This window comes from Leucopleurus acutus (genome assembly GCF_964270905.1).
Source record: "Leucopleurus acutus genome assembly, chromosome: 2".
NCBI classification, from domain to species: domain Eukaryota; kingdom Metazoa; phylum Chordata; class Mammalia; order Artiodactyla; family Delphinidae; genus Leucopleurus; species Leucopleurus acutus.
In genome coordinates this window covers 85,615,156-85,640,666 of record NC_139143.1, presented here as the reverse complement: position 1 = coordinate 85,640,666, position 25,511 = coordinate 85,615,156, and the positions used below count along the sequence as shown (strand labels likewise).

The following is a 25,511-nucleotide window of genomic DNA, read 5'->3' as shown; positions in this document are numbered from 1 at the left end:
TTAGATTGAAAAATGTGAAAGAAGCAGCAAGGGCAAAGCAGGGGAGTCATACTTGGATGCTACTGTATCCTCCCAAAACAGAGTCCCAAGACCCCTCTGTCTGTGTGCAAACGAATTCCAGCAGCTGGACCCACACTGTCTCCCTCCAGACAAACAATGGAAGACTCACAAAAAGGGAGATCCGGAACCTAAGGAAGGTCATGGAAAAAAAGGCAGATCAAAATCTAAGAAAGAGGTGATGACTGGCTATTGCCACCTTCCTTCAGGATGTCATAAATAGGCCCCCCTTTCACTAGTGGGGGTGGGAGTGGAAATGACTGATCAAACACATACATTTCCAACATGGGGGTCTAAGGTCTATAGTTGCACCTCATTCCCCCATGGCCTCCCTTCCTAATCCCCCTTAATCCTTTCTGCTCCTCCTCCAGGAGTCAAGGAAAAGGGAGTCCATAAATACCGCATTGCGTAGGAGGCTGATGTAGAAGGAAGGGGGCCTTGGACCTCCCCACCATAAAAGTCACCCTCCAGAGGCAGGCATAGGAGAACCCCCTCTTCCTTCATAGAAGCAGAGGAAGCAGGACTAGATTCTGATCAGAGATCATTCCCCTAAAAACATCCTGCCTCCTTCTGCTCCCACCCATCCAGGGCCCTCATTAAATATCACACACACACACACACACACACACACACACACACACACACACACACACACACACACACAAACACACACGGTGGCCCTGGCAAAGAGGGTAAGTAATGCTATGTAGTTCAGAAAGAAGCACTGGCAAGCAGAGTCCTACCCCTCAGGTCAGATGTGGGCACTGGACCACGATGACCAGAAACAGTGACCCCTACATCACCTTCTTTTCTTTGCAGTTCAGGACCCAAACCATCCCCCATGAAAGAAAGGGAACAGTGGAATCCCCTTCGTGCATGCAATTTGCTTGCCTCTCCTTTCTTTCCCAACTAGAATCTCCCTCCAAACCCTGAAGGAGGCAGATGGACCCACCAGGAGCCATGCCCCTTGTTTGTTAACACTATCCACCCCTGAGAGGTACGGGAAGGGTAGAGAAGGCCCCCAGAGCCTCAGCAGGATATGATGGCTCAACAGCCAGCTCCCCCAGGGCCAACAAGCCCAGGAGGTCAGGATGGACAGAAGGAAGACAAATTCTTTGAGCTGGTGAGGAAGTGGTGTTATTTTTAGCCCCCAAAGCAGCACAGGGTGGCTAAGCCTGTGGGAGAGGAGACAGGACTCGGAGAGGTGGGGGTTAAAGGAGACAAGATTCAGGGTTACAGGGCCCTTTAAGGCTGGCTGACTTCACCTGACCGGAAAATGTGCCCAGGAGATTTTCTGCAGAGGATGGAGGGGCGGGGAGACTCTGAGCAAAAGCTTCCTTTCAGGATAACTGAATCAGCCCTGGATAAGTGGAGGAGGGTCCAGAAGCCCCCTCCCCCCCATCAAAACGCCTGACTTTGGAAGCCATCTGGATTTCCCAACCCACCCTAGCCCAGGTGACAAGGTCATCAAGAAGCAGTCGCTTATCAAAACATCCATGGAGGGGGAGGCTCTGGAGCACCCCTCCCCATTACAGCTGGGTGATTGAGCCTCGGTCCCCACCCCAGGACAGCCAAGGCTGCACCTCCCCTCCCTACATGCTACCCTAGGGTTAGGAAGATGGAGTATCTGAGGGAAGAAGATCAAGGTGTCAGCTGAGAATGCCCAAGACGGAATACGGAAAGGCAGGGGCGCAGGGGGAGAACTCCACGCGCACACGCGCAGAGACTGCCCCTGCCATCATCTGCGGTGACCGTCCCCATCCCGCTCCGCTCTGGTGTAAGAGACGAGCCCCTAGAACTGACTGAACCGATTCTCTGAGCGCCTCCCCTCACCCTTGATTCTGCTGCTGGACGAGTGCCTACTCAACACCCCTTCCCCCTCACCCCGGAGCAACTGCCTCCATCCCCCGCCATCCGTGCCCCTCAGCCTATTCATCTACCACCTCTACCTACCCAGCGCTTCCGTTCATCATTCCCTTCCCTCCCTCCTTCTCCTGCCCTTCCTCCAACGCCCCCCCCCCCCGCGCAACCCGAGTCCAGGCGCACAGACTGAGGCAGCATCCATTCTCTGGCCCCAGCCAAGGTCATTTATCACTCATGGGGGGAGGCAAGGAGGCGGGGGAAGATGAGTTGGGAATTGGAGTTTGAAGGAACCCTGTTCCACCTTACAACCCCCAGCCCGTTAATATCTGAGGAGGTAGTAGGGACTTGGTTAAGGTAGAGAAAAACACCCCTCCTCCCTATATATACGTAAATATATGAAATATATATATATATATATATACACACATACAATGTTTTTTTTCTCTCCTCCTCTGATCAGCACAGCAACCACAATAAACGTCCATTCAAACCACCACCAATTCCCTCAGCCTTAAAGAGGGACGGTCACCCTTCCCACAAGCAAAGCATCGGAGGATAAAATGGCTGCAAGGCAAGGCGAGGATGCTTCTGCCCGGGGCGGGGTGGAGCCGAGAGACTGAGAGAGGGGTCTTACCTGGGCTGGGTCCCCCGGATAAGGGAGTCCGGGTGAGGGCGGGGGTCCCGGCTGTGGGGCTGGCGGCAGCGGCGACTGCTCCGGGTACCAGGGGAAGCGGCAGCGCAGACCTGCCCCCCAGCAGGCTCCGGCCCCGCCTCCGCCCTCCCCCTCCACCCCCCAGTGCCACTGAGCATCGGGAGAGACCATTGTTGGGGGGGCGGTGGAAGAAGAAAAGAGGATGGGGAGGGACTCGGGGCTCCGCGGAGAAGTGTTGACGGGGCTAGCGGGGCTGTCACAGGGACAGCTGGAGATGACACACAGCCCCTTCTAGTTAAAGACTAAAGGATCTAAGGAAAGTAAAACTGGTATCAGGGAGGCAAGTGGGAAGACAAAAAAGGAGATGGTGAAGGAGGAAGCCCCTTCTTCAGCGGCCCAATCCCAGAATGGCAGGACCGACGAATTTCAGGGGCTCTCTCTTCCTTCAGATCGCTTCCCTTCCCCTTCCTCACGGTTCCTAGCCAAACTCCTTTGCACAACCCTCTCCTAAATCCGGAGTGCTCACACTTAAAGTTTACCTGGCTGTTTTAGAGGAAGCAGGAATAACAAGGTGTGGTTTCTATCCCGAACTGCCAGAGGCAGAAACTCCTGGATCCCTGCCATCTCCTTCCAGAAACAGTCCAGATTATTTATTTCCAATGTAGACCTCCCTGTCCTCCATTCTGCTGGCGACAGCAGAGTTTGGAGAAGCTGAAGCGGTTTAACAGGCCTGACCAAGTGGGCATCTCCCTTTCCATTTATTTGCTCCAATGACTCAAAAAAGAACTCCCTCAGTACTCTTCCCCACTTTCTTACTACACACACACACTTCACACTTCTGCTTCCAGGGCAAGAAGGAGTGAATTGGTTTCAATTCTTTCCTTTATCTTTCCTTTGCCCCTGTACCAGTAACCTGGGCTTAGAGATCCAAGTCATACCACTTGGTGAAATCTTTGCTGCAGAGTGCGGGAGCAGGGTGCTTTGGGGATGTTCATACTGAATGTGTCTACCTATTCTAGGTAAGGTCTTGGGTTATCTACACAGAACACCGACCAGGGGCTCTGACTTGGGTTCTCACTTCCAATAAGCTATGGGCTCTTGGTCCAGTTCTCTGCCTCTCTGAACCTCAGTTTTCTCATCTGGAAAATGAGGGTCTTGGACTAGATGCTGTATCGGATCCCTTTTATATTTAATAGTATGTGATAGAATAGTCTGTTCTCCTAAACATGGAGGTTTCAAAATGCTGGGATATGTTACATGGAGAGGGCTGGCAGGCTGTGTCCCAAGCAACCTGACAGATGGCATTTGTGGTGTTGAATTTACCACTGACAAGGATGTGGGCCTTTGGAGTTTCGCATACTCCAAAGCTACATCTTGGAAATACTGTTTTTTGCCAACAAACTTTATAATTTACTAAAATATAAAACCATAATACATAAGCATAATTTACAGTGAGAAATTTAACTGTCACTCAGACTGAAGGAAAACTCATGTCTGCATGTCCAGCACATTTTCTCCCTTAAACCAAATCAGAATAATAATGTCAATGTATAAATGCACAATGACATAACTGAACAGGAGTAGTTGTATCTTTAATGGCATCTGGCCATCCCCAGCAAGGAGTCGTGCCAATGGGTTCAGAAAACTCTTCTTTGGCTACGGTTCTCCACCCCTATCTCTTAAGCTATGGGCAGCCTTGCCAATGCTCCTGGACTACTCTAACTCTGCTAGTTAAGGCACTCTTTCCAGGATGGCTCTTGGAAAGGCTGTGCCCACGTGGGCCTCATGGACGCTCCTTTTACTGGCTAGCATTCACTGCTGACCTCTCTTCAGGTTGACATATTCCTTATTGAAATACGTTAATATTTTCAATTAGGTTATAGCCAAGTCCTGCTGGCAGGGAGCCATCTCTTCTCTTTAAGGTTACTTTGCATACTCTCTACTTACCCATTACTAAAATAGAAATCTTGTACTCTTAGAGAGAAAGGTTGTATATACTTTTCAAGTTCTGAGGAAAGACCATCATTTTCCCCTAGAACCAAGGACCCATGCACCTCACCAGCTACTCCTTCACAGGCCCCTTTTCTGGGTCCATTAACATTAGAGTTCCTTAGGGGCTCAGTCCCGGGCCCGTCTCTGCGTCTACCTACTCTCTCTTCTCCTTGATCACTTCAGGTAGACCCAGGACCTTAATGCTGCCTATATGCTATTAATTCCCACATTTCTATCTCCAGTCCAGACCTTTCCACCAAACTCAGAATCACCATCTGTCAATTCAACATCATCACATGGGTATCTAAAAACCATCTCAAACCTAACAGACCATAAACAAACTTCTGAACGAGTTCCTCATCTTTTTACCAAGGTGTTCAGGCCAAAAACCTTACAGTCATCCTTGTTTCCTTTCTTTCTCTTATCCCTACATCAGCAAGTCTGGCTGGCCCTACCTTCAAACTCTATTCTGTATCTACCACTTCTCCACCACTGCCCTAGTCTAAGCCACCATCATCTCCTTCCTTAGCTACTGCAACAGCCTCCTAACTGGTTTCCCTACTTCCAATCTTGCTTACTTAAAACCCATTATTCTCAGCAGTCAGGGTGATCCTTTAAAAACAAATCAAATCTGATCCAACAAATATGCTCCCAAGAGAAATGAGTGTGTATGTCCCATAAAAAGACAAGTATTTTTATAGCAGCCTTATCCATAATAGTCAAAAACTTCAAATGTCTATCAGCCAAAGAATGGTTAAACCTGGATAAACAAACTGTGGTATATTCATATAGGAAATACTATGTAACAAACTTAAAAGACAGAACTATTATATACAACTGCATAAAAAGATCTCACAAAATATTGAACCAAAGAAGCCAGGGCTTCCCTGGTGGCGCAGTAGTTGAGAGTCTGCCTGCCGATGCAGGGGACGCGGGTTCATGCCCCAGTCCGGGAGGATCCCTCGTGCCGCAGAGCAGCTGGGCCCGTGAGCCATGGCCGCTGAGCCTGCGCATCCGGAGCCTGTGCTCTGCAGCGGGAGAGGCCACAACAGTGAGAGGCCCGTGTGCTGCAAAAAAAAAAAAAAAAAAAAAAAAAAGCCAGACCAAGAGTACACACTTTATGATTTCATTTATGTAAAGTTCAAGAAAAAGCAAATTAATCTACTGTGAGAGAAAATAGTGGTTACATGGTGGGAATGTGCTACATTTAAACCTAAATGGTGGCTAAAAGGGTGCATACAGATGTAAAAAATACACTTAAGATCTGTGTGTCTTTCTGAATGTATTTTATACTGCAAATTTTTAAAAAAAGCTTTAATGAGCTTTTTCCATTCTCCTTTCCTCAGATCCTCCAATGCTTCCCATTATACTAAAAATTAAATCCAAACTCCTAACCAAGATCTAAAAAGCTGTGCATGTTCTGGCCCCTACCTGCTCCCTCCAACCCTCTTTCCTAGGTCTCTCCCAGGCTTCAACTCTGCTTTACCTTCACTGGTCTCCCTGCTGTGCCTCCAACATGCCCACATCTGAGGACCTGGGCACTGGGAGTCCTGCTGCCACTGCTGGGAACTAGTCTAGACTTGCTCTTACCTCCCCCCACCAGACAGCTCTCCTCCACAGATGGCTTAAATTGGGTGTGGGAAATAAGATTATGGAGCAGAAGGTGATCAATGAGTGTACAGTAATCATGGTTAACATTGTTAGAGCATTTACCTGACTTGGGCACTTTTCTGACCAGTTACATTAACTCACCCCACCTCCTCACCCCACCTATGAGATGATCACCATTTACAGATGAAATTGAGGCATTGATTAGTTAAGTAGTAACTTGATATAATCACACAACTCAAAAGTGGCAAAACTAGGATTTGAACCAAGGCAATATAGATGCAGAGCTCTTATTCATTTTAAATGCATCCATTTTAAGTGTATAGTTCCATGTGTTTTAACAAATGTATACACCCATGTAAGCAACCTTTTGATCAAGATAAAGAACATTGCCCCTAAAAGTTCCCTTGTGCCCTTCTGCAGTCAATCTCCCCATCCTTGGCAACCACTAATCTCCTGTCACCGTAGGTTAGATTTGTCTATTCTAGAGTTTTATATAAGTAGATTCATACAGTATATAGGTCTCTGGCTTCATAGCTCTGGGTTTCAGAGCTTTCCAGGGTTTTTAACCACTGCCTTATACTACTTCCTGGTGTAGCTTCTTTCACCACTTACCTATCAAACTGGCTACACCTCAGGACTTCCCTGGCAGTCCAGTGGTTAAGACTCTGTGCTTCCACTGCAGGGAGCACGGGTTCGATCCCTGGTCAGGGAACTAAAGATCCCACATGCTGTGTGGCATGCCAAAAAAAGTTTTTTTAAATGGCTACTCCTCAACATCAGCCACCCATCTATATCCTATCACTGCTTTTACGCACGCCACTCCAAGCACACGAGATTGTCAGAATGGGGAGTGTAAAGAGGGACAAAACAAGGTCAGTGACAGCCCCTCTAAGATACCATAAAGTTCCAGTGAGAGATGCTAACAAGTGAAGCACCAAAATTCCTATCCTTGAAGAGCTTATAATCCAGTTAAAGAGAGGGGATAGCTTATATATAAAGCCAATAAGTCGCAAAGCAAAAAATTCATTCATTCAACAAGGACTTATTCAGTAAATATAAAATAGTATAATGTGACTAAGCAATTGGCTCTGGAGTTCAGACAGATCTTACTTCATCTACCACTTCTTAGCATGTGACCTTGGTCAAGTAAATTAGTATCAGTTTCCTGATCTTAAAATTGGCATAACAGCAAAATCTACCTAAGGGGTTGTTTTGAGGATTAATTGAGATAATGCATACAAAACGCTTAGTACAGTACCTGGCACATAGTAAGAGTTCAATAAATATTAGCCATTATTTTTACAATTATTGTATATGTTAGGCACCTTTCAACACTCTCGGGAGATACAGATTAATAGAATGAGATTCATTAAAGGTTCTTAAGGGATTCAGTTTAGTGCAGGGATACTTAGACCGGGATCCATGAAACTTCTGGAATTTTTGCTTCAGGATATTGGATATATATGCATGTATGTATTTTTTCTTGGGTAGGGTCCACAGCTTTTGTCATATTCTCAAAGGACTGTCCCATGACCTACAAAACACTGAGAACCCATCGTCTGGAGCATGCATTCTCAATGGGGGTGGTATCGCCCCCCCACACATAAGAGGTCAAAAATTGGTTCAGGGATGGGAATCTTAGATATTACAATGTTTATGTCCTTCCAAAGGGCCATAGTACATATGCAGAGACACAGAATATTGGTGATATTAAAATTTCATGCATAGGGGGAGGGCAATTAGGAAAAAATGTCAGAGGATGGGCAAACACTAAAAAACAAACAGATGTGCAAACTGCAGTACCTAAGTGTACAAGCAATACTAGCTCTGTTCAGAGAATTGCTGAGTACTAGAGTCTGAAAGAACCAGAGGGTGGAGAGATAAAGGAGAGTTTAGGGGAGTCAAACTCAGTGAGTAGTGGAGGCACTCAAGAATCACTGAACGAAGAAAAGTTCAGAGATTCTGAGAATGAATGCCTGAGAAAAAAAGTGGCTCCAGAGAGAGAAGTAGGAAATTCAGCAAAGGCACTAATTTATTCTATGGTGTGAATTCATCAACACGATATCAGATAACAGCAGAAAATACCGCATAGGGGGAGTTCCCTGGTGGCCTAGTGGTTAGGATTCTGGGCTTCCACTGCCGTGGCCCAGGTTCAATCCCTGGTTGGGGAAGTGAGATCTCAGAAGAGTTCATTCATTTGATAGGTAACCTGAAGACAGAAAGGACACAGAGACTGAAAAAAGCCTCCCACCACCTGGGGCTGCTTCAGTGCTGTGCCGGGTTCCAAGTGCTCCTGGGACCTCAGCTTATGACCACATACAGCAGAACTCTGAAATTACGAGGTCAGTTTGTCCCATTACGACACAGAAGACCGGCATCCAGTCATGATGTGAAATATCACATCTAATCTTCCAAGTTTTTTTTTTGGCTGCACCATGCAGCATGCGGGATCTTAGTTCCCCAACCAGGGATCGAACCCATGCCCCCTACAGTGGAAGCGGAGAGTCTTAACCACTGGACCACCAGAGAAGTCCTTCCCCCAAGCTTTTGACATATGGAATCAGACATCCACTAGACGACCCAACCTGCATAACTCACAACACACCTCAAAGTTGGCATATCCAAAACTGAACCTATCGTTTTTATCCTGTCCCCCTAAATTCTTCCTGCTGCATACTCTCATCCTTGATGCCACCCTCCCCTTCATTCACTGTATCCAATCTAATACCAAGTCCTAATTTGCCTTTTAAATATCTCCCCACTGCATCTCTCCCTTTTCTTCCCTACTTGTCACAGCCCTCATTTAGCCCTCATCTCTCACCTGAATTGTTGCCAGATGCATAACTTGTTACCTTGCCCCCAGTCTTCATCTCCCCCATATCTACTTTCTACAGTGCAACCATGGTTCTAAAACACCAATTTGTCATCCCCTTGCTTAAATCTCTACTGTGGCTTCCCATCATGGATAGCAACTTCCCAACCAGTGTGCCTTGACAATGATGCTCAGTTATTAATTCCCTCAGCACTTTGGACTGCTAGGCAGGGCCTGGGATAGCTAGAATTCTTAAGCCAATAGCCTCGAGCCTGAAGAACCCTCCTCTCTTTACCTCAATGTGTTGCTTGAAATGGTTCTGTGCCCTGATGTGAAAAAGGGCTGAGAAGCACTGATCTTTGGGAGCTCCCTAACTGGCTCTGACCTCATCCCACCTCCAGCACAGAACAGTGTCATTAGCTTTAGCGAATTATATACCATGTTACTCGTCAATCTCTGCTTCTGCTCAGAAACATCCCATCCACCTGGAATGAGCTTCCCTTCATCTTTGTCTGAGAAGCTTCTAACCTTCCTTTAAGATTATATTCAAGTATCACTTTTTTTCCAGGAAGTTTTCATGCCAGGACTTTCATGCCAGGTTAGATACCCTTCCTTACGCTCCCCAAAATATTTTGTTTCCTATGTGTCAGTCTACCCCCTCGGTAATGATCAGACAGCAGAACCACCTTGCTCATCTTTGCATCTTCAGCGGCCACCAGCACGGAGCCCTTGTATGTACGTTACATGAATGAGAATGATGCAAGAGAACGAGAGAGCTAGGCTCACCTTTTCTTTCCTAGAGTTTAGTTCGTGGTTACGTAAGAGCTTCAGAGAAGGGGGTGATATAACAGGATTAAATGTGGCAAAGAACAGAATAGGCCATTGGATTTGGTCTAGTTACTGCTCTAGTTACTGAAAGTCTGAGCACAGATTTAAATATGATGGAAATCAGGTCTGGAAGGACTGAGAATGAGGAAAAAATAGGAATAAGATACAAATCCCTTACCCAAGATACCTGATGGTATGAAGAATGAAAGAAAATGACGGCTTACTGAGTTCCTACTGTCCCATTTCAATTGTTTTGCAATCATTTAAGACATTTATATGGTTCCAAAGAAAACCACATTAACATAGTACACTCAGAGAAATCCAGTTTCCTCCATATCCCTTCCCTTCCCCCAGTGGTAACAACTTCCATTAGTTTTTGGTTTATCCTTCCATTTTTAAAATATAGACAAATGTATATATTACGTGTCACCCCTTAGATAAGGAAACACACTATACATTGTGTTCTGCGTGTTAGTTTCCTCACTTAACATATCCTGGAGCTCTCTCCAAACAGTATGCAGAGTCTCCCTCATTCCTTTTTTACTGCTGCTCAGTACTCTACTGTATAGATTTACCAGTTTATTCCACCATTCCCTTACTGATGGATACGTGAGTTGTTTCCAATCTACTGGTATTACAAATAGTGCTGCAATGAATAGCTTTGTGTATGTTACTTTATATTTTTGCCATCATATCTCCAGGAACTTTACTTCTGTTCTCACTTAATACTCACAATAACCGATGCCATGGATACTGGGTCTCCATCTTATGTATAAGCTTGATGTAAGGAAACAGCTGCTGTAGTACACAGCAGTCCAGCAACTGCAACAGCACATTACAGAGTAAGCCCTTAAAACATGGAATAAACACCCTCACTCCTACCTTATCATTCTTCTCCCAATATACGTCTCTTCTTAGAGAAAAACAAGTTATTTTGCCAAGTTAAACACCACAAAGAATAAACAAGGAGTTTAGTTTTATTTTCTCTGTGCATTTGCAAAACACTTAGGACTGACACAGAAAAAAATAAAACCTCCTGTGAAAAAAATTACACTTACAAAAGGAGGCCTGAGAGGGATTAGCGCCTTAGTCCCTGGGAGCTACAGCAACTCTGATTGGTCCAAGGAAGTGAACAGATATTGGGAGGCTATAACAAGAGGAAAGGCAATGAGAAATCACTGAGGGAGAGGGCCTCGAAGTGGGCCTCGAGGGGGAACTGGAGGCCGGGGAGTGGGTCTGGGTGGAGGGAGGGGCCCCCGCTGGTAGCCGTAGGGTGGAGGTCGTGGAGGGCCAGTGTATCCATGAGGGGGCATCAGTGGAGGAGGTCCACGCATGCCATGCGGAGGCATAGGACCTGGGTGACCTGCAGGAAGAAAAGGAAAACTTAGTAAAAACAAGAAACAGGAGACAGTTCACACTGGGACAATGCAGAGAGAGGACAGACAGGGAGACAGTGAAAAGAAATCTAAGAAAGAAAAGTAAGGAAGCGCAGTGGATAAGAGGTGTGACAAAAGAAGATGCAAGAATGCCACGTGAGGATGAGGGAAGTGGCTACAGCCTACTCACCCATGGGAGAGCCGAACGGAGGCCCTCGGGGGGGCATGCCCATTGGAGGAGGTCCAGGATGAGGCATTCCAGGTGGTGGTCGGGGTGGTGGCTGCCCCCCAGAGCCAGGGGGCCCAGCATGGGGGTGTCCTAAGCCATGAGGGCCATGGTGGGCCAGCTGCATCTGAGACATCCCTATGAGAACAAAACAGACACAAAGAGAAAGGAGACAAAAGGAAGTTAGACAAGAGGGCAAAGAAAACGAGACAGGAAGAGAAGAAAATGGAGAAGCAAGTGACATCAGGAAGAAGAGCATGGAAAATAAGGCTGGTAAAAAGTGCCCTTATCCTTGACTCCATTCCAAGAGAACAAACCAACCAACTACCCAATCAACTCCCTGCCCCCCGCAGCTCACTTGCTCCTTCCATGATTTAGGCACTGTAATAGTGCTGCAACAGTACATAACAAATGGCGTGATTATTCTACGGAGTAGGATTGGGGAAGGTAACAGAGATGCTGTCTGAGCGAAGATCTAATTCTAAAGGATGAAAAGGAATTTTTCAGGTGGACAGCAGAATGGGAACAGAATATTCCAGGCAGAAAAGATCAGCATGTGCAAAGCACGTGTATGATCAACAGCATAGTATGTGAAAGGAAATCCAGTAACTCAGTCATCAGGAGCAGCGTGCAGTCATAGGAGTAAGGGGAAGGAGCCAGATGGTGAAAAGCCTAGAATGCTACGGCAGTGAGTTTGGGTTTCACTCTGTAGATAAAAGGGAGCAACAGAAGAATTTTGAGCAAGGGTGTGTGAACATCTGTATTTTAGAAAAATTACTCTGTGGAAGTCGATGAAAGGTAGACATAATTAGAGTCAAAGTGTCAGGATATTACTACAATAAATTAGGTGTGAAATAATGAGGATATGAGAGCCTGAACTAGGGCACTGGCCTAGTGGAGGTCGATGCCAGATATAAATAAGACTTGGTATTAAGAGTGGGGTGACAGGGAATAGTCAAACATAACTCCTAGATTTCGGAATCAAGCACCTGAAAACAAAGAAAACTAGAGAAAGAATAGGTTTGAAGGAGAATGGCAGAAGAATGGAGCTGTCCATTAAACACCAAGATTCAGGGTATGGAATGTTAATAACCATGGAACAGAGATACAGATCTAGGAGGCATCAGTGTACAAATAATGGAACTATGCAGAAAAGAGAGCCAAACACAAAAACCTAGGTACAAGCAGAGAAAAAGGAGCCCATTAAGGTGGGTGAGATTAAGGATTCAGAGAGATAGATGGAGAATCCAGAAAAATCAAGAGACAAGATTTTCAAACAGGAGGACATGGCCAGTTTCAAGTATAGCAAAGGTCAAACCAGATAAGGAGCAGAAGTGTCCCCTAGACCTGGCAATTAGGTCACTGCTTTTGGGTGGAATTCAGAGGAGAGAATGGAAGTAAAAGTTAAGGAAACAAAAAATAGCAAGTATAGTTATACTCTTTGGTAAAACTGAAATAAGAAATGAAGACAGGGTGGTAGTTGTTAAAGTAAACAGAGTAAAGTATCTTGTATTTACTTTTACAAAAGAATGTCTGAAAGGAAGGAGAACTCTGGGACTATTTATTATTGCTGAAGGACAAAGAGCAGCAGCATAAGTGGTGATAGAGCTCCTCTACCAAGCTCATTCCTCTCCTTCCCAGCAAAGAACACCCACCTGGATGGGGCATCCCACCCGGTGGGAATGGGTGAGGATGTGAGTGTCCATGTCCAGGATGTCCAGCCCCTGGGGTTCCTGCTGATGGGGGGCCATGTCCTCCAGCTCCAGGAGGCATAGGTGGTGGGGGCATGGCTGGGGGTATCCCAGGTGGAAGGGCTCCAGGAGGCGGTACTGGTGGTGGGAAGGAGCCAGGAGGAGGCATGCCTATAGAGAAAATGTAAAAAGAGTTAACGACAGTGAGAAGAGAGTGCCTTTAGAGAGCCTGTTCCAATCTGGTCTCTCCAGGAAGGATGAGCTCTTTCCCCCTCCTCCCAGCTCTCTAAAGTCAGAAGCAATGCTAGATGACTCAAACAACACCTTCTGGAGAAACTCAACAACTTGCTTCCCTCCACAATCATCCCTCCACAATCACCCCTCAATCCCTTTCTTATCACTTACTGACTCAATGTTCTTCCCTTTCCAGGTTCTTTTTCCTTCTCCTTACCTGCCAGCCCCCCAACCCAAGACAAACATTTTGTTTGTTTGTTTGTTTTTGTTTTTTGTGGTACGCAGGCCTCTCACTGTTGTGGCCTCTCCCGTTGCAGAGCACAGGCCACAGACTCCGGACACACAGCCTCAGCGGCCATGGCTCATGGGCCTAGCCGCTCCGCGGCATGTGGGATCTTCCCGGACCGGGGCACCAACCCGTGTCCCCTGCATCGGCAGGCGGACTCTCAACCACTGCGCCACCAGGGAAGCCCCCAAACATATTTTTTATCAAAAGCTTTACCTGGTGGAGGAAGCCCAGACCCCAGTGATGATACCACAGGATTCGGAGCAGAGGGTGGAGGGGGTGCATCTGCAAACAGCTGATGAGGGCGGTCAGCCTGGGAGAGTGGGTTCTGTGCTGCCAGAAGTCGTTCAGCGGCTGAGCCATGGCGTTCACCTTTGGAGTCCTTCTTGAAAGCATAGGACACGGTGATTGGGCGGTTACAGAGGTACTGCCCATTCATGGCCTCAATAGCTGCATCCGAAGCATCAAATGAAGCAAAATTAATAAAGGCATAACCTTTGGAGTTGCCTGTGTCAGGGTCCCGCATAATCTTGGGGGTTTGTAAGATGACCCCAAAGGCGCTAAAAGTATCATAAAGCAACTTCTCATCGATCTCTGGGTCCAGGTTCCCAATGAAAATGTTGGCCCCCACATCCAGGTTTTTGTTGTGAGCTGATGCCTTGTTCACCCGTATTGGTTTCCCATAGAGTTTGATCATGTTCATGATCTTAATGGCATAGTCAGCATCTTCCTCACTCAAGAATTCCACAAAGCCATAGCCTGGGGGAGTGGAAAGAAGAGGTTAACAAGTGATTCCAAATGAGGTATAACTCATTTGCCTTCTGAAGCACAAAGAACAAGAAATAATAATCTCACTTCAACTGAGAATGGTTCCAGAAACAAACTGTGAGTTAGGCTTAAGAGAAAAAAATCCTTAGTTTGCTCATTCCAAGACAGCTATGAATACTGCTGGGGGCCTCCTGGAGCAGCCTGTCCCCTCAAAACATAACTGCAATTCTTGCCATGTACTCACCTTGGTGCTGACCAGTGACTCTATCCTTTGGCATGTGGGTGTTGACTACTGGCCCTGCCTGGAGAAATAGCTCCCACAGCAGTGGTTCGCTAACCTTCTCATCGAGGCCCCCCACATACACAGTGGCATCTGGAGGACAGGATTAGGAGGTTAGGGCAGAGATGAGAGGAGACAGGGAGGTAACGGGAACATGAAGATGGAACCCAGGCGGGGGATTTGGGGGTTGAGACAGGGTATAGGAGCAAAGAGGGAAAGAGAGAGAGAAAAAAAAAAGACGTTAGCTTAAGCCCTTACACCTCCTCCTTTCCAGAAAACAGATAAACTTCTTAAGTCTAACTTAGAGTTCTAGAGCAAATTCACTTCGTAACTTTTCTTTTTCTTTTTTTTTTTTTTTTGAGTGGGAAGGCAGCAGGGGATTGGACATAGCATCACACCTACAGGCCTCAGCCTGCACCCGTCCATCCCGTCCCCAGCAGGCATCGGGGCAGGTCTGGCACCCTTTGGAAAGGCCCAATCTCCCGCCCCGGAGGAAACACTGCTAACCCTAATCGGGGCCCCCCAAACTCCCTGAGTTCATTCCGGTCTTGTCCCCTCCAGTCACCCTGGTTCCGCTCGGAGATCGGCCCGGCCGCCATGGCGAAAGAACTCCCGCCGTCTCCAGACAACGATCCCGCCCCCTGACCTCAGTCACAACTTCCACTTCCGGGGCGAAAGCTGACGAGAGGCGGTGGGCGGGCCCTAGGCAGGGGAGGAGCCGGAAGCGGCCGCGGCCATCTTAGGAGCCGCTGATACTTGAAGCGGCGGAGGTGACGGTGTTTGAAGTGCGTCTGGGAGTTGTCAGGGCGGGGCAGACGAACGGAAACGCCCAGACCCTCCTAAGGCAGTGCTAGACGTTAAAGGGTCACACTGCTCCCGAAAATGTCAATTCAAAAGCTGAGAGAACAAAACTTCACTTTTCATGTATTTTGTAGCCCTCTTTCGTTTCCCAGAGAAGGGTGTGCTGAGGAACCCCCCAACACAAGGCGTGGAGGCAGCTGTCCGCCCCGACCCGCAGCCTTTGGACAGATACGGCCTCACAGCCCCGGCCTGGGCTTGAGGTATTTCGTTTTTCCTCAGCGAGGGGATTGCGGAAGGTCTGAGCTCGCCTAGGCGTTATTGCATAGAGAGTGACGGGAACATGAGGCTCAGAGGTGGAGTGATAGCAAAGCTGAAGGGTGGTTGACACAGAAGCCCAGAGTCCTCTGTCTCAACGTCCAGAGCGCACCCTGACGCCCAGCGACGTCTGGGTGTCTTTTGACCCATCTGCACGGAAGAGAGAACCCAAATTGCCTGTGAATTCTTCAGAGCCTCCCCTGACCCATCCCCTTATTTCCTTAGCAATATAATATGGTCGGTACCTTCCTCTCTTGGGTCACACCCCCTTCGCCCACCCCACCCCCACCACTCTCTTACCTAGATTCCTTTATTCAGACACAAGAAACAATGCCAGCAGCGTGTATAAATATTGTGCTTTAATGAACTCCTTAAATAGAAATGTCACGACAAAAATATACAATTGGAAGAGACAGGGTGTCTCCCATACCCATGGAAAACTGTAAAGGAAGAAGTAGAAATTGGAATTACAGGAACAGCAAGAGGAGGTGAGAAGGAGGTCTGTAGGCCATCTTGTTGACACTGATAAATGGTATCTCTGATCTCACAGTTTACCAGCTCAGTATCCAAAATTTCCATCCAAAAGGGATGGCATTGCCCTGAAAAAAGGATGCGATCATATTCTGGATTGTTTTTGTTTGTTTTCGTTTCTTAATTCTTCAAATCACAAGAAACTATTTAAACCAAACAGGGCAGAGTAAGAGTTGGATAAGGTCAGCACCACCCATCTGCAATGGAAACTCAAGTCAGTGAGCTTGTTTAAGGGCTGGCGTATGAAAGCTGAGGCAGCAAGACCAGGTAAGAAAATTGAAGGATTAGACAAAACTCTCCCTCACCCCAGACCACCCTCTGCCCTGCCCATGAGAAAGCCAGCAATTTCAACGGGACTGGGACATAATGGTATTTGGATTTCTTTTCTTGGAGTGATCCTCAGGAGATATTCTTGGTGTCCATTTCCTTAATAACTCCTGAAGATGGGCTAGCTCAGCCTGAAGGCCAGAGATCGTGGGAGCTGAGAGTCCCATCTGGGGAGGGGGTGAAGAGAGGCAGAGAGGAATATTATTTTAGCTGCAGCTCTCTGCTCCTGGCATCCTTAATTCTCTTTCCCCCTCCAACTATGCCCTAGTTTCCACTTGATATTAGTCGCAAGCAGTTTCCCCACACTCCCAGACCTATCCACTTTGATACCAACAAGAATGGTACCTCATTTCCCAGACCCCCAGCCCTTTCCCTTTCCAGCTCCTGGAAATATCTGGTTTCTCCTAGAACTTCTGGTTCAGCAGTCAGGCCCCTTCTCCCACTCCCAGTCCCTGTTTTTCCTTCTCACCTGGACCTCAGGCCTTCCCCTCAGGTAGCAGCGTCTCCAGAGCCTGATTTGGGGTCCCAGATATCCAGGCAGCAGCAGCCCTGGGGGTAAAGGGCAAGCTCCCCAATGTGAGGGGAGCCCCCACTCCTGATCAGCCAGGCTTTCAGAGGAGATAGCAGGTCGAGGGAGCCAACGAGAAGAGACTGCCAGCAGGGAGGGACTGTCCCGCCAAGGACAGAGCTGATTCAAGGGGGTCAGGGCCCCTCTAGAGAACAGCCACACGGAACTGGGGGGCCCAGGAACCATGAAGCTTGGCTAAGGAGGAAAGGGAAATCAACTGACAACCTAGAAAACTGATGACCCCAGTTTCCCCAAACTGGGTCAGGAAGGAATGTCCAGCTGCCAATCACTCAACACTGCACGTGTGATCAAACTACCAGCCTCCGCCCTAGAACTCTTTATCTGCTCTCCTTATTAGCCTTCAGACTAGGCCTCAGGACTGATTCAAGTTGATTTTAGGGAAACATAAAAATGTTTGCGTGAGACAGGAAGACTAATAAGGATGAGGAGGACAAAAAAGATGCTTTATGTTAACTTTAGGATTTCTGTCTTCCTGGGGACAGTCAGGTACTATAAATGCCAGCTAACAGAAGAGGAGTGAGGACCTCAGACACTGTCTTTTCACTTCTCACCTAGTGGGATGAGCCTGTGAGAGAGTCAGAAGAATTTAGGAACTTTAGACACCTCACCTGCTGTCTAGGGAGCCATGAATCTGGGCAGTGTTCTGGGTCATAGCCAAGATTATGGAACTGTAGTATCTGTTCCTTGCTGTAGCGTAAGTCCCAGTCCCAGACAGATAGCTGTGGGTTAACAGAGTTCCCAGCTGGGGGCTGGGAGTACCCTGCAGTATAGACTTGTGTATAGGTGTTGAACTGGATAGAGGAAACAAGAAAAGGATGGTTAAACAAACAAAAATATATAATCCTTCTCCCAAGTCTAGAGAGAAATCATGAAATTCTCATCTCTTAAGAATCAGATATAGGGTGAAAGTCCCGTCCTGAAAGTGAGCATCAACCTCCCCCTTTCCCATCCACAGACCTCACTTTTCATAATCAAGACTAAACTTCAGAGAGTAGTGGCGTTTTCTGGGGTTTTTTGGGGGGGTGCACTGCACAGCTTGCGGGATCTCAGTTCCCCAGCCAGGGATTGAACCTGGGCCACGGGAGTGAAAGCCCAAAATCCTAACCAGTAGCCCACCAGGGAACTCCCAGAGAATTCTTCTTAATGGGGGGAAAAAAAGACAAGTCAAAAATGGAACTCACTGACCTGTCCACTCTGCTTTCCACGCTCCCAGGGAGTGTCTCTCAAGAATGTAAGGGTGTCAGGAACCCTGACGCTGTCATGAAGAGCAAGAAGGAAGAACTCAGAGAATTCAAACTCAGCTGGAGACTGCTGGAGGAGCTGCCAGACGCAATCAAGGAAGAGGAGAAACACTGGGGCCTGAGAAGAGGGAAATTAAGAGGTTGGAAGGGGTTATGGGGACCTAAATGGGGAGGATGACAAAATAACAGGGGATGAAGGGCACAGGAACAGAGGACACTAAGGAGGTCAGGGAGTGGAAATCTCAGTTGAGGTAGGGGGTTGTGGTCCCTCACTCCTCTGGGTCTCCCTTCAAGCTTAGCCCAACCTCAGAACCCTTTGCACCTAATTCACCTCCGATGGATTTTACTATTTAATTTTCTCATCCCCGTACTTCTTAATAATACTCTCCCAGTACCCTCCCCAAACATTCTCACCTCTTCACTGGCCCCAGTTCCCCCAAGTCGGGTCAGGAAAGGATGTCCAGCTGCCACCCACTCTCGCTGCACTAGTGATTGGAAGCCAAGCAGTGTCCGGGCTTCAGGGGCTGAAAGCAGCTGGACGAGTGAAGAGAGGAGGCCATTGAAATCACGATCACCGCGCTCTGGGTGATAAAGAGGGATAAGGGACAAAGAAGGAAGGCCAAGAAACTAGGGCAGAAGAGAGTGAGAAAAAGAAATATGGCAAGAGGAAGTGAGCAGCACAGAGGGGGAAAGTTTGGGGTAGGTAGGATTGAGAGGGCACATAAAAGTGAAGAGAAAACAAAGACTTTGAGTGATTCACTTCATACACTCCACCGAGATAGAAATACCCAGCTTCACATGTAGGAAGCAGAATCATAAATGTCCAACCAGCTTCCACATTTTCCTTCCCACCCCAACCCCAATCCCCATCCTCTGATGGAAGGACAGGAACAGAGGGCTGAGAACCCCTCTGTTAGGGACCACAAGCTTAGTGGGGAGGCAGAAGTAGCACTGAAGGATGAGTTAGAGCTGATGGGTAGTTCCTAGTAAAACGAGAGGATGCTAGCACTGGGAGGGGACAAGGAAGCTTTATAGGTCTCCCTCCCTGAGCAGAATCCAGTCAGGTGAGTAAAGAGAAAAGGCAAGGAATGGAGTGGGTTGGCCCAAGAAACTCACCTTGAAGTACTACAGAGCGAACCCTGGATGTCACTAAGACTGAGATGTCACTAGCCTTTCGAAGACAAGACCTGGAGGAGTGGGTGAGGAAGAGAAGGGGAGAATAACAAGCCTGGAGGAAGGGAATGATGGGTCAGGGGATACAACAGAGACAGACTCCCAATTCCTTCCCCCTCTCCTTCTAAGGAGAAACAAATAACAGTCTTCTTGGGGAACCAAGGAGAAGAGTTAATGGAAGACCATTTAGGAGTCAGAGGGAGTACCTGACATAGTCCAACCATCGTGTTCCATCCAGAGCTGAGAGCCATTTATCCTCAGCCACAGATGAATCTGAGAGAGAGTAGAGGAGTCAGAAGGGCAAAGAGATCAGGAGAACTGGGAGTTCAGGATCCAGAATTAAGAAGGGTCAATAATAAGTTGGGTAGTGGTTGGGTCTGGGGTTAGGAATGAGAAGTAACTATAAATGGCTATGAGGGGGCTTCCCTGGTGGCGCAGTGGTTGAGAGTCCGTCTGCCAATGCAGGGGACATGGGTTCGTGCCCCAGTCCGGGAAGATCCCACATGCCGCGGAGCAGCTGGGCCCATGAGCCATGGCCGCTGAGCCTGTGCGTCCAGAGCCTGTGCTCCGCAACAGGAAAGGCCACAACAGTGAGAGGCCCGTGTACCACAAAAAGAAAAAAAAAAAAAAAATGGCTATGAGGTTTCTACAATTAAGTTGTGGCGATGGTTGTACAACATTGTATATACAATGAAATGCATTGAATTGTACACTTAAGATGGGTGAAGGGTGAATTTTATGGTACATAAATTATATCTCAATGAAGCTGTTTAAAAAAAAAGAATATCTCGGGGTCAAAAAGACAGGAAATCAGTGAGTCTGTGGGAGATGGGAGTTGAGTAGAAAACTAAGGATCAGTGGGTTGAAGGGGTACTCATCCACAGCAGGCAAAAGGGTAAACCAGGTTAGGGTCAGCAGACCTAGAGATGGGGTAAGGGGTCATAGTTTATCTCACCAGGCAGGCAGAGGGCCCTCAGCCTCAGGTGGGCAAGTTGGACGTCTGCAAGACTGGGGAGCTCATCCATAGTGTCTACCAGGACAACGTCTGAATGCCCAGCCTGGAGCATCGACTCCACTACTCTGGAGGGGAGAGAGTCAGAAAGTAAGGGAAGCTGTCTGCCCTGAATATCTAACGCTTGATTCTTCTCATCAAACCTCCCCTCACCTGATATCATCCTTGTTGGGGTCACTGGCTGTATAGAAGCCACCACAGCGGAGAAGATCACTACCCCCAGGGTGATGCCAGGACAGGCGCTTCATGTGGATGAGAGAAGGATCATTGAGGGAGAAACTCCTAGCCCCACCCTACCCTTGCCCCCACACTGACCTCACAGGGATCCCCTCCCTCCACAATGACCCGTAACCTCCCATGACCCTCTAATTCCCAACCGTTACCCTCACCCTCACACTGACCGGTCCACGGCTCTGATGGAAGTGGCCAAATGCTCTCCTGACCTCACTGTCCAGAGTTCGGTTAGGGACCCAGAAGTAACGGGGGAGGCTGTGAAATTGAGAGTTATGTCACAGCTTGGCTCAGTGACCTCATTATAATGCGAACCTGTTATTACAAGGAAGCTGCTTAGGAGGGGATCATTCCAAGGGATCTCAAGTTTAGAGATCTAGGAATTAAAGGGGATAGCTTTGCGGATGTCCTAGGAGGCTGGAGTTTGTGGGAAGTCCTAGTTTTAGAGGATCAGAGAAGTGTGGGAAGATTGAGGGGGCAGCAGGGGTTGGGTGGACTGGGGGATCACCTGGTGGCTACGTCGAACCTCTCGTTGACAGTGCTGACCCTCCAGCCCCTGGCCCCCTGCTTTTTTCGCTCAATCTCCCAGTCTTCTGATGTCTCCAAGAGGGGAATAGGTGGTTTTCTGGAACCAGAACTCTGGCCTAGGGCAGGAGGGAGGCACAGAGGAGGAGGAAGAGGAACCAGAGCCAGCTCAGCTCTTTTGCCTTCAGCCAGCTTCTACTTTTTCAGACTCTCTACCCTTTCCTTATCCTAAAGCCCCCACACTCACCAGCCTTGCTCAGGGTTATCCCTGCATACTGTTGGGCTTGACTGTTCTGAGCTCTGGCTTGGACAATGGCCATGGTCACCTGTAGAAGAAAGGACATCCCATCCTTTGTCTCAGACTGAAGTGAAAAGAAGGAAATAGGGCTCATGTGTTGCTCCACTGTCTTTGCTGCCAATAGAGAAGAAAAGCGAAGACAATCCCTAACGAAGGGAGCTTCCACAGGTCATGGGGACTGGAGTCAGGGGAACACATTTAGGACCAGAGAATGACAGAATGGTAATTCTGGGAGGAATCTTGGGGATAATCTTATGCAACCCTCCCTGTTTTTCAAAGGAAGAAACTTGTCCGCAGTTACACTCCTGATAATTGGCAGAGCTGGGCTAGATTTCAGGCCTTTACTCTCATTATACTATCATTTTAGTCACTCCTTGAGAAGAGAAGCAGAGAGAATGATGAGAGGGATCTTGGGAGACAGGGGACTATTGGGAATTTCCAGGGAAAGGATGCCAAGGTTCTAAGGGGAAGAGGGGTCCTTGGGCTGGAGGCCTCTTACCTGAAAGGCCTGTGGCTCTAATCCTCCAGCCTCAAAACCAACTCTGAGTAGCCGGAAGTCTTGGCCATGAATCAGAATCTCCTCAGGGATAAATTTAAGCAGGGACCCTGGACGGAGGAGCTGGACTCGGGACAGGCCATTCACTGAAGTCAAGAGAGAGTGGAGTGAAGTAAGTCAGAAAGAGAAAAAAATACCGTATGCTAACACATATATATATATGGAATCTAAGAGGAAAAAAAAAAAGGAACCTAGGGGTAAGATGGGAATAAAGACACAGACCTACTAGAGAATGGACTTGAGGATATGGGGAGGGGGAAGGGTAAGCTGTGACAAAGTGAGAGTGGCATGGACATATATACACTACCAAACATAAAATAGATAGCTAGTGGGAAGCAGCCACATAGCACAGGGAGATCAGCTCGGTGGTTTGTGACCACCTAGAGGGTGGGATAGGGAGTGTGGGAGGGAGGGAGAGGCAAGAGGGAAGAGATATGGGAACATATGTATATGTATAACTGATTCACTTTGTTATAAAGCAGAAACTAACACACCATTGTAAAGCAATTATACTCCAATAAAGATGTTAAAAAAAAAAAAAAGAGCTAGAGAGCGGTACAGCCATGGATCAGGGTCCCTCTAGGAGGAACTCTTCCAGCCCATCCCACTCTATCCACTCAGGCTGTCCTCTGAAAATAAAGGAAGGATGAGGGGTTCCGATACTCCCAGTGAGCCCCTTCACCAAGCTCCCACACTTACCAGCCTCTAATCGCCCAATGTTGGCCAGGGAAAAATCATACTCACTGCTCAGGGGAGTCTCCTAGAGGAAGCACATGAACTGATGCTAAAGACATCTGAAGTCTCATTCTTTGTCCTACCTTGGCAGCCCTAACCTCCCTAGAGATGGTCCCCATGGACAATCCCTGATACTCTCAGAAGACAGCCCTTAAGCATAACTCTCACTTTCTCACTTCCTGTAATGTTTGTCTACATCTTCTAGACTCCCCTACCCACTTCCCACTAGTTGTCCTTTGCGCTGCCCTAACCTTCTCACCTCACTCCGCTGCCATCCACAGGGCTGGAAGGTGACCCTCAGGTTGCTGCAGATCAGGGTTCCAGGCAGTTCAGGTTCCAACCCTTTCCTCACCCCTGGGGCCCATGCTAGGATCTGCTCCCCTGCAGGGCAAGAAGGGAAGCCAGGTTATGACTGTTCCCAGTACTGCCCACACTTGTATACACCCACTCCTCTCAGACAGGAGGATCTAAAGAGGGAAGATTAAGATCCTCCCCTAACCCCACTAGAATGAAAGCTTAGGAGGAGAGAATTTATATTCTTTTACTCTAGAGCCTAGAAAGTGCCTGGGACATAGTAGGCACCCAAATATTTATTGAATAAGTAAATGAGAAGAGGAGTAACAGGGTCAAGAAAACAGAGGGACCATCAAGGTCCAAGCTCCCAGCCAGCCCTGGACAGAGAAGAGAGCAAACCTCAGGCAGAAGCACTTTGAGCCAGGAGAGGAGTACAGAGGTACCTTTGGTGAGGTTTGAAACAAGGTCTGAGGAGCATGAAATTTGGAGGAGTCTTTGGAGATCAGAAGTATTGGAAGGGCATTATTACCTGGGAGGCATCCAGAGGCCAGGCAGCTGCCAAGCTGATGACTCCTGGGCTCTGGCATCCCACTCCCCTGGACAGACTTTGGTCCAGAGAGCTGCGAAAGGTGTAGGGTTAATCCCTAGGCCTCTCCAATCCTGGGGTCTGGGGTTACTTCAGCAACCACCTCTGGAGGCCTACACTCAGACACTCAGGATAAACTGAGATCAGTGGCTGTGGGGAGCTCAGCACGGTGCGGGGCGGGGGGGGGGGTGGCAGATAGTTAAGGGAGGAGCTGGTTAATGGATAATGAGACAATGAACTTGAAACTGCAAAAAAGACCAAGCTCCATCAACTGAGGTTGATATGAGACACACCCTCCTCCTCCTCTAGATCCTTTTCTTCCCTCTTTCTCCACACCATCCCCATTCACACCCTCTTGCCAATGCCCCCCTCGCGCAAGCCCGTTTCCTCTCCTTACCCCCATCTCTGGCTCCTCCTTCTGGGGGGTGACGTTGAAACTCTGGCCCCGGCCCCCCCACCACATTTCTCTGGCTCCATCCGGGGATGGAGCGGTCAAGGGTGGGAAACCTCGAGGATGCTCAAGCCCCTTGGGGAGAGGCTGAATCTTGTAGATGGGAGGAGGGAAGTCAGGGAGAGGGGCAGGAGGAAGATTCAAGGGAAAGGAGCATTTAAGGTGCAAGGAGCACGCTTTGGGGTCTTTTGAAAGGTGTGTCCAGCCCAGCTAGAGAAGGCTCCTCGGAAACTTCAGTCGACTCTGGAGAGGGCGGGAGAGATGCCCAGCCCCTTAAAGGAGAATACACACAATTTTGGAAAAGTGGAGAGGAAGTGGAGGAGGCTAAGAAAGGTGAGGAAAAAATGGGGGAGTGAGAAAATACCCAGATTCCCCGCTTTACCCCAAACCCAGATCCTATTGTCTTCCTGTTCATGAGCATTGGAGACTGTTTGAGGGGAGCAGTAGTGCCAAATATTAAACTGGAATCATTGGGCCACTTCCCTGGACTCTCACTGATGGCTTCCCTGGGAAGCTGTTTTTGTTTTTTTGTCTTCTTAAAGGGGGTGGGGGTGGGGGGAATGTTAAAGTAGTGCAGACTTCCTTGCTGCCTCCCCTTACAGACCTAACAGAAGTGGTTGAGAAGAAATTTATTAATGGAAATTGGCCCTCAGGGTATTTTTGCCTGGGGAGGGAATTAGGGAGGGGGGTGAGTTAAAGTGTTTTTGTGTATCCTTCTCCAGAGAGCATGAAACATCTCATGTGAAGGGTCCAGTGGAAAAGTAGGGAGAGAAATTGAAACATCTGCAGGATACAGACACAGGTACAGGTATGTTTACATGCAAGTTCTGGTGGTGGGGTGGGAGGCTCAAGGAAAAGATCCACTTAATCCAACACACACACACACACACACACACACACACACACACACACACACACACACACACACACACACACACACACACACACACACAACCAGCTGGAAACTAGGGCCCATTCCAGGTACAGGAGCCCTCCCTCCAGCCCAGACATCAGATCTCCAAGTTAATGATTCATGTTAAGGACTTTGAAGGCTGAGGGTTGGAAACCTCTGTTAAGTGCAACAGTCCCATCCCCCCACTCTCCCCCTTGCAACCCAAGAAGCAAAGATGGGTGGGGAGGGCACTAGGAGGGAAGTAAAGGAACTGTAGG

At 48.1% G+C, this 25,511-nt stretch overlaps 2 protein-coding genes across 3 annotated transcripts; both read right to left on the bottom strand.

The window, feature by feature from the left end:
- Positions 1–10,776: 10,776 nt before the first annotated feature.
- SF3B4 (splicing factor 3b subunit 4) lies at positions 10,777–15,323 on the bottom strand. Its single transcript, XM_082865743.1, has 6 exons — positions 15,242–15,323; positions 14,641–14,769; positions 13,845–14,387; positions 13,073–13,279; positions 11,382–11,555; positions 10,777–11,178 (listed from the first exon to the last, which is right to left on the bottom strand). Exons 1-6 carry the CDS (start codon positions 15,273–15,275, stop codon positions 10,991–10,993), a joined length of 1,275 nt encoding a protein of 424 aa, XP_082721869.1. The 5' UTR covers positions 15,276–15,323; the 3' UTR covers positions 10,777–10,990.
- Positions 15,324–16,086: 763 nt separating this feature from the next.
- Positions 16,087–24,353, bottom strand: MTMR11 (myotubularin related protein 11; the record flags this gene model as incomplete). Of its 2 annotated transcripts, none has more annotated exons than XM_082832952.1 (17): positions 16,087–16,817; positions 17,120–17,413; positions 17,848–18,030; positions 18,425–18,598; positions 18,895–19,061; positions 19,597–19,667; positions 19,860–19,926; positions 20,609–20,733; positions 20,819–20,907; positions 21,067–21,154; positions 21,405–21,540; positions 21,669–21,747; positions 22,219–22,361; positions 22,975–23,035; positions 23,270–23,391; positions 23,834–23,924; positions 24,288–24,353. In XM_082832952.1, 17 exons carry the CDS (start codon positions 24,351–24,353, stop codon positions 16,671–16,673), a joined length of 2,103 nt encoding a protein of 700 aa, XP_082689078.1. In that variant the 3' UTR covers positions 16,087–16,670. The 2 variants fall into 2 exon arrangements, with proteins under 2 accessions (XP_082689078.1, XP_082689079.1); XM_082832953.1 differs by having other exon boundaries at positions 23,834–23,909.
- Between the last annotated feature and the right edge of the window lie 1,158 nt (positions 24,354–25,511).

Excerpts from the sequence above, each read along its gene's own strand:
- SF3B4 (XM_082865743.1), bottom strand. The coding sequence starts at position 15,275 with ATGGCGGCCGGGCCGATCTCCGAGCGGAACCAGG. Across the intron at positions 13,280-13,844 it reads GTCTGGGCTTCCTCCACCAG|GCATGCCTCCTCCTGGCTCC; the intron begins GTAAAGCTTTTG and ends TTTTCTCTATAG. Across the intron at positions 11,556-13,072 it reads GGGTGGGATGCCCCATCCAG|GGATGTCTCAGATGCAGCTG; the intron begins GTGGGTGTTCTT and ends TTGTTCTCATAG.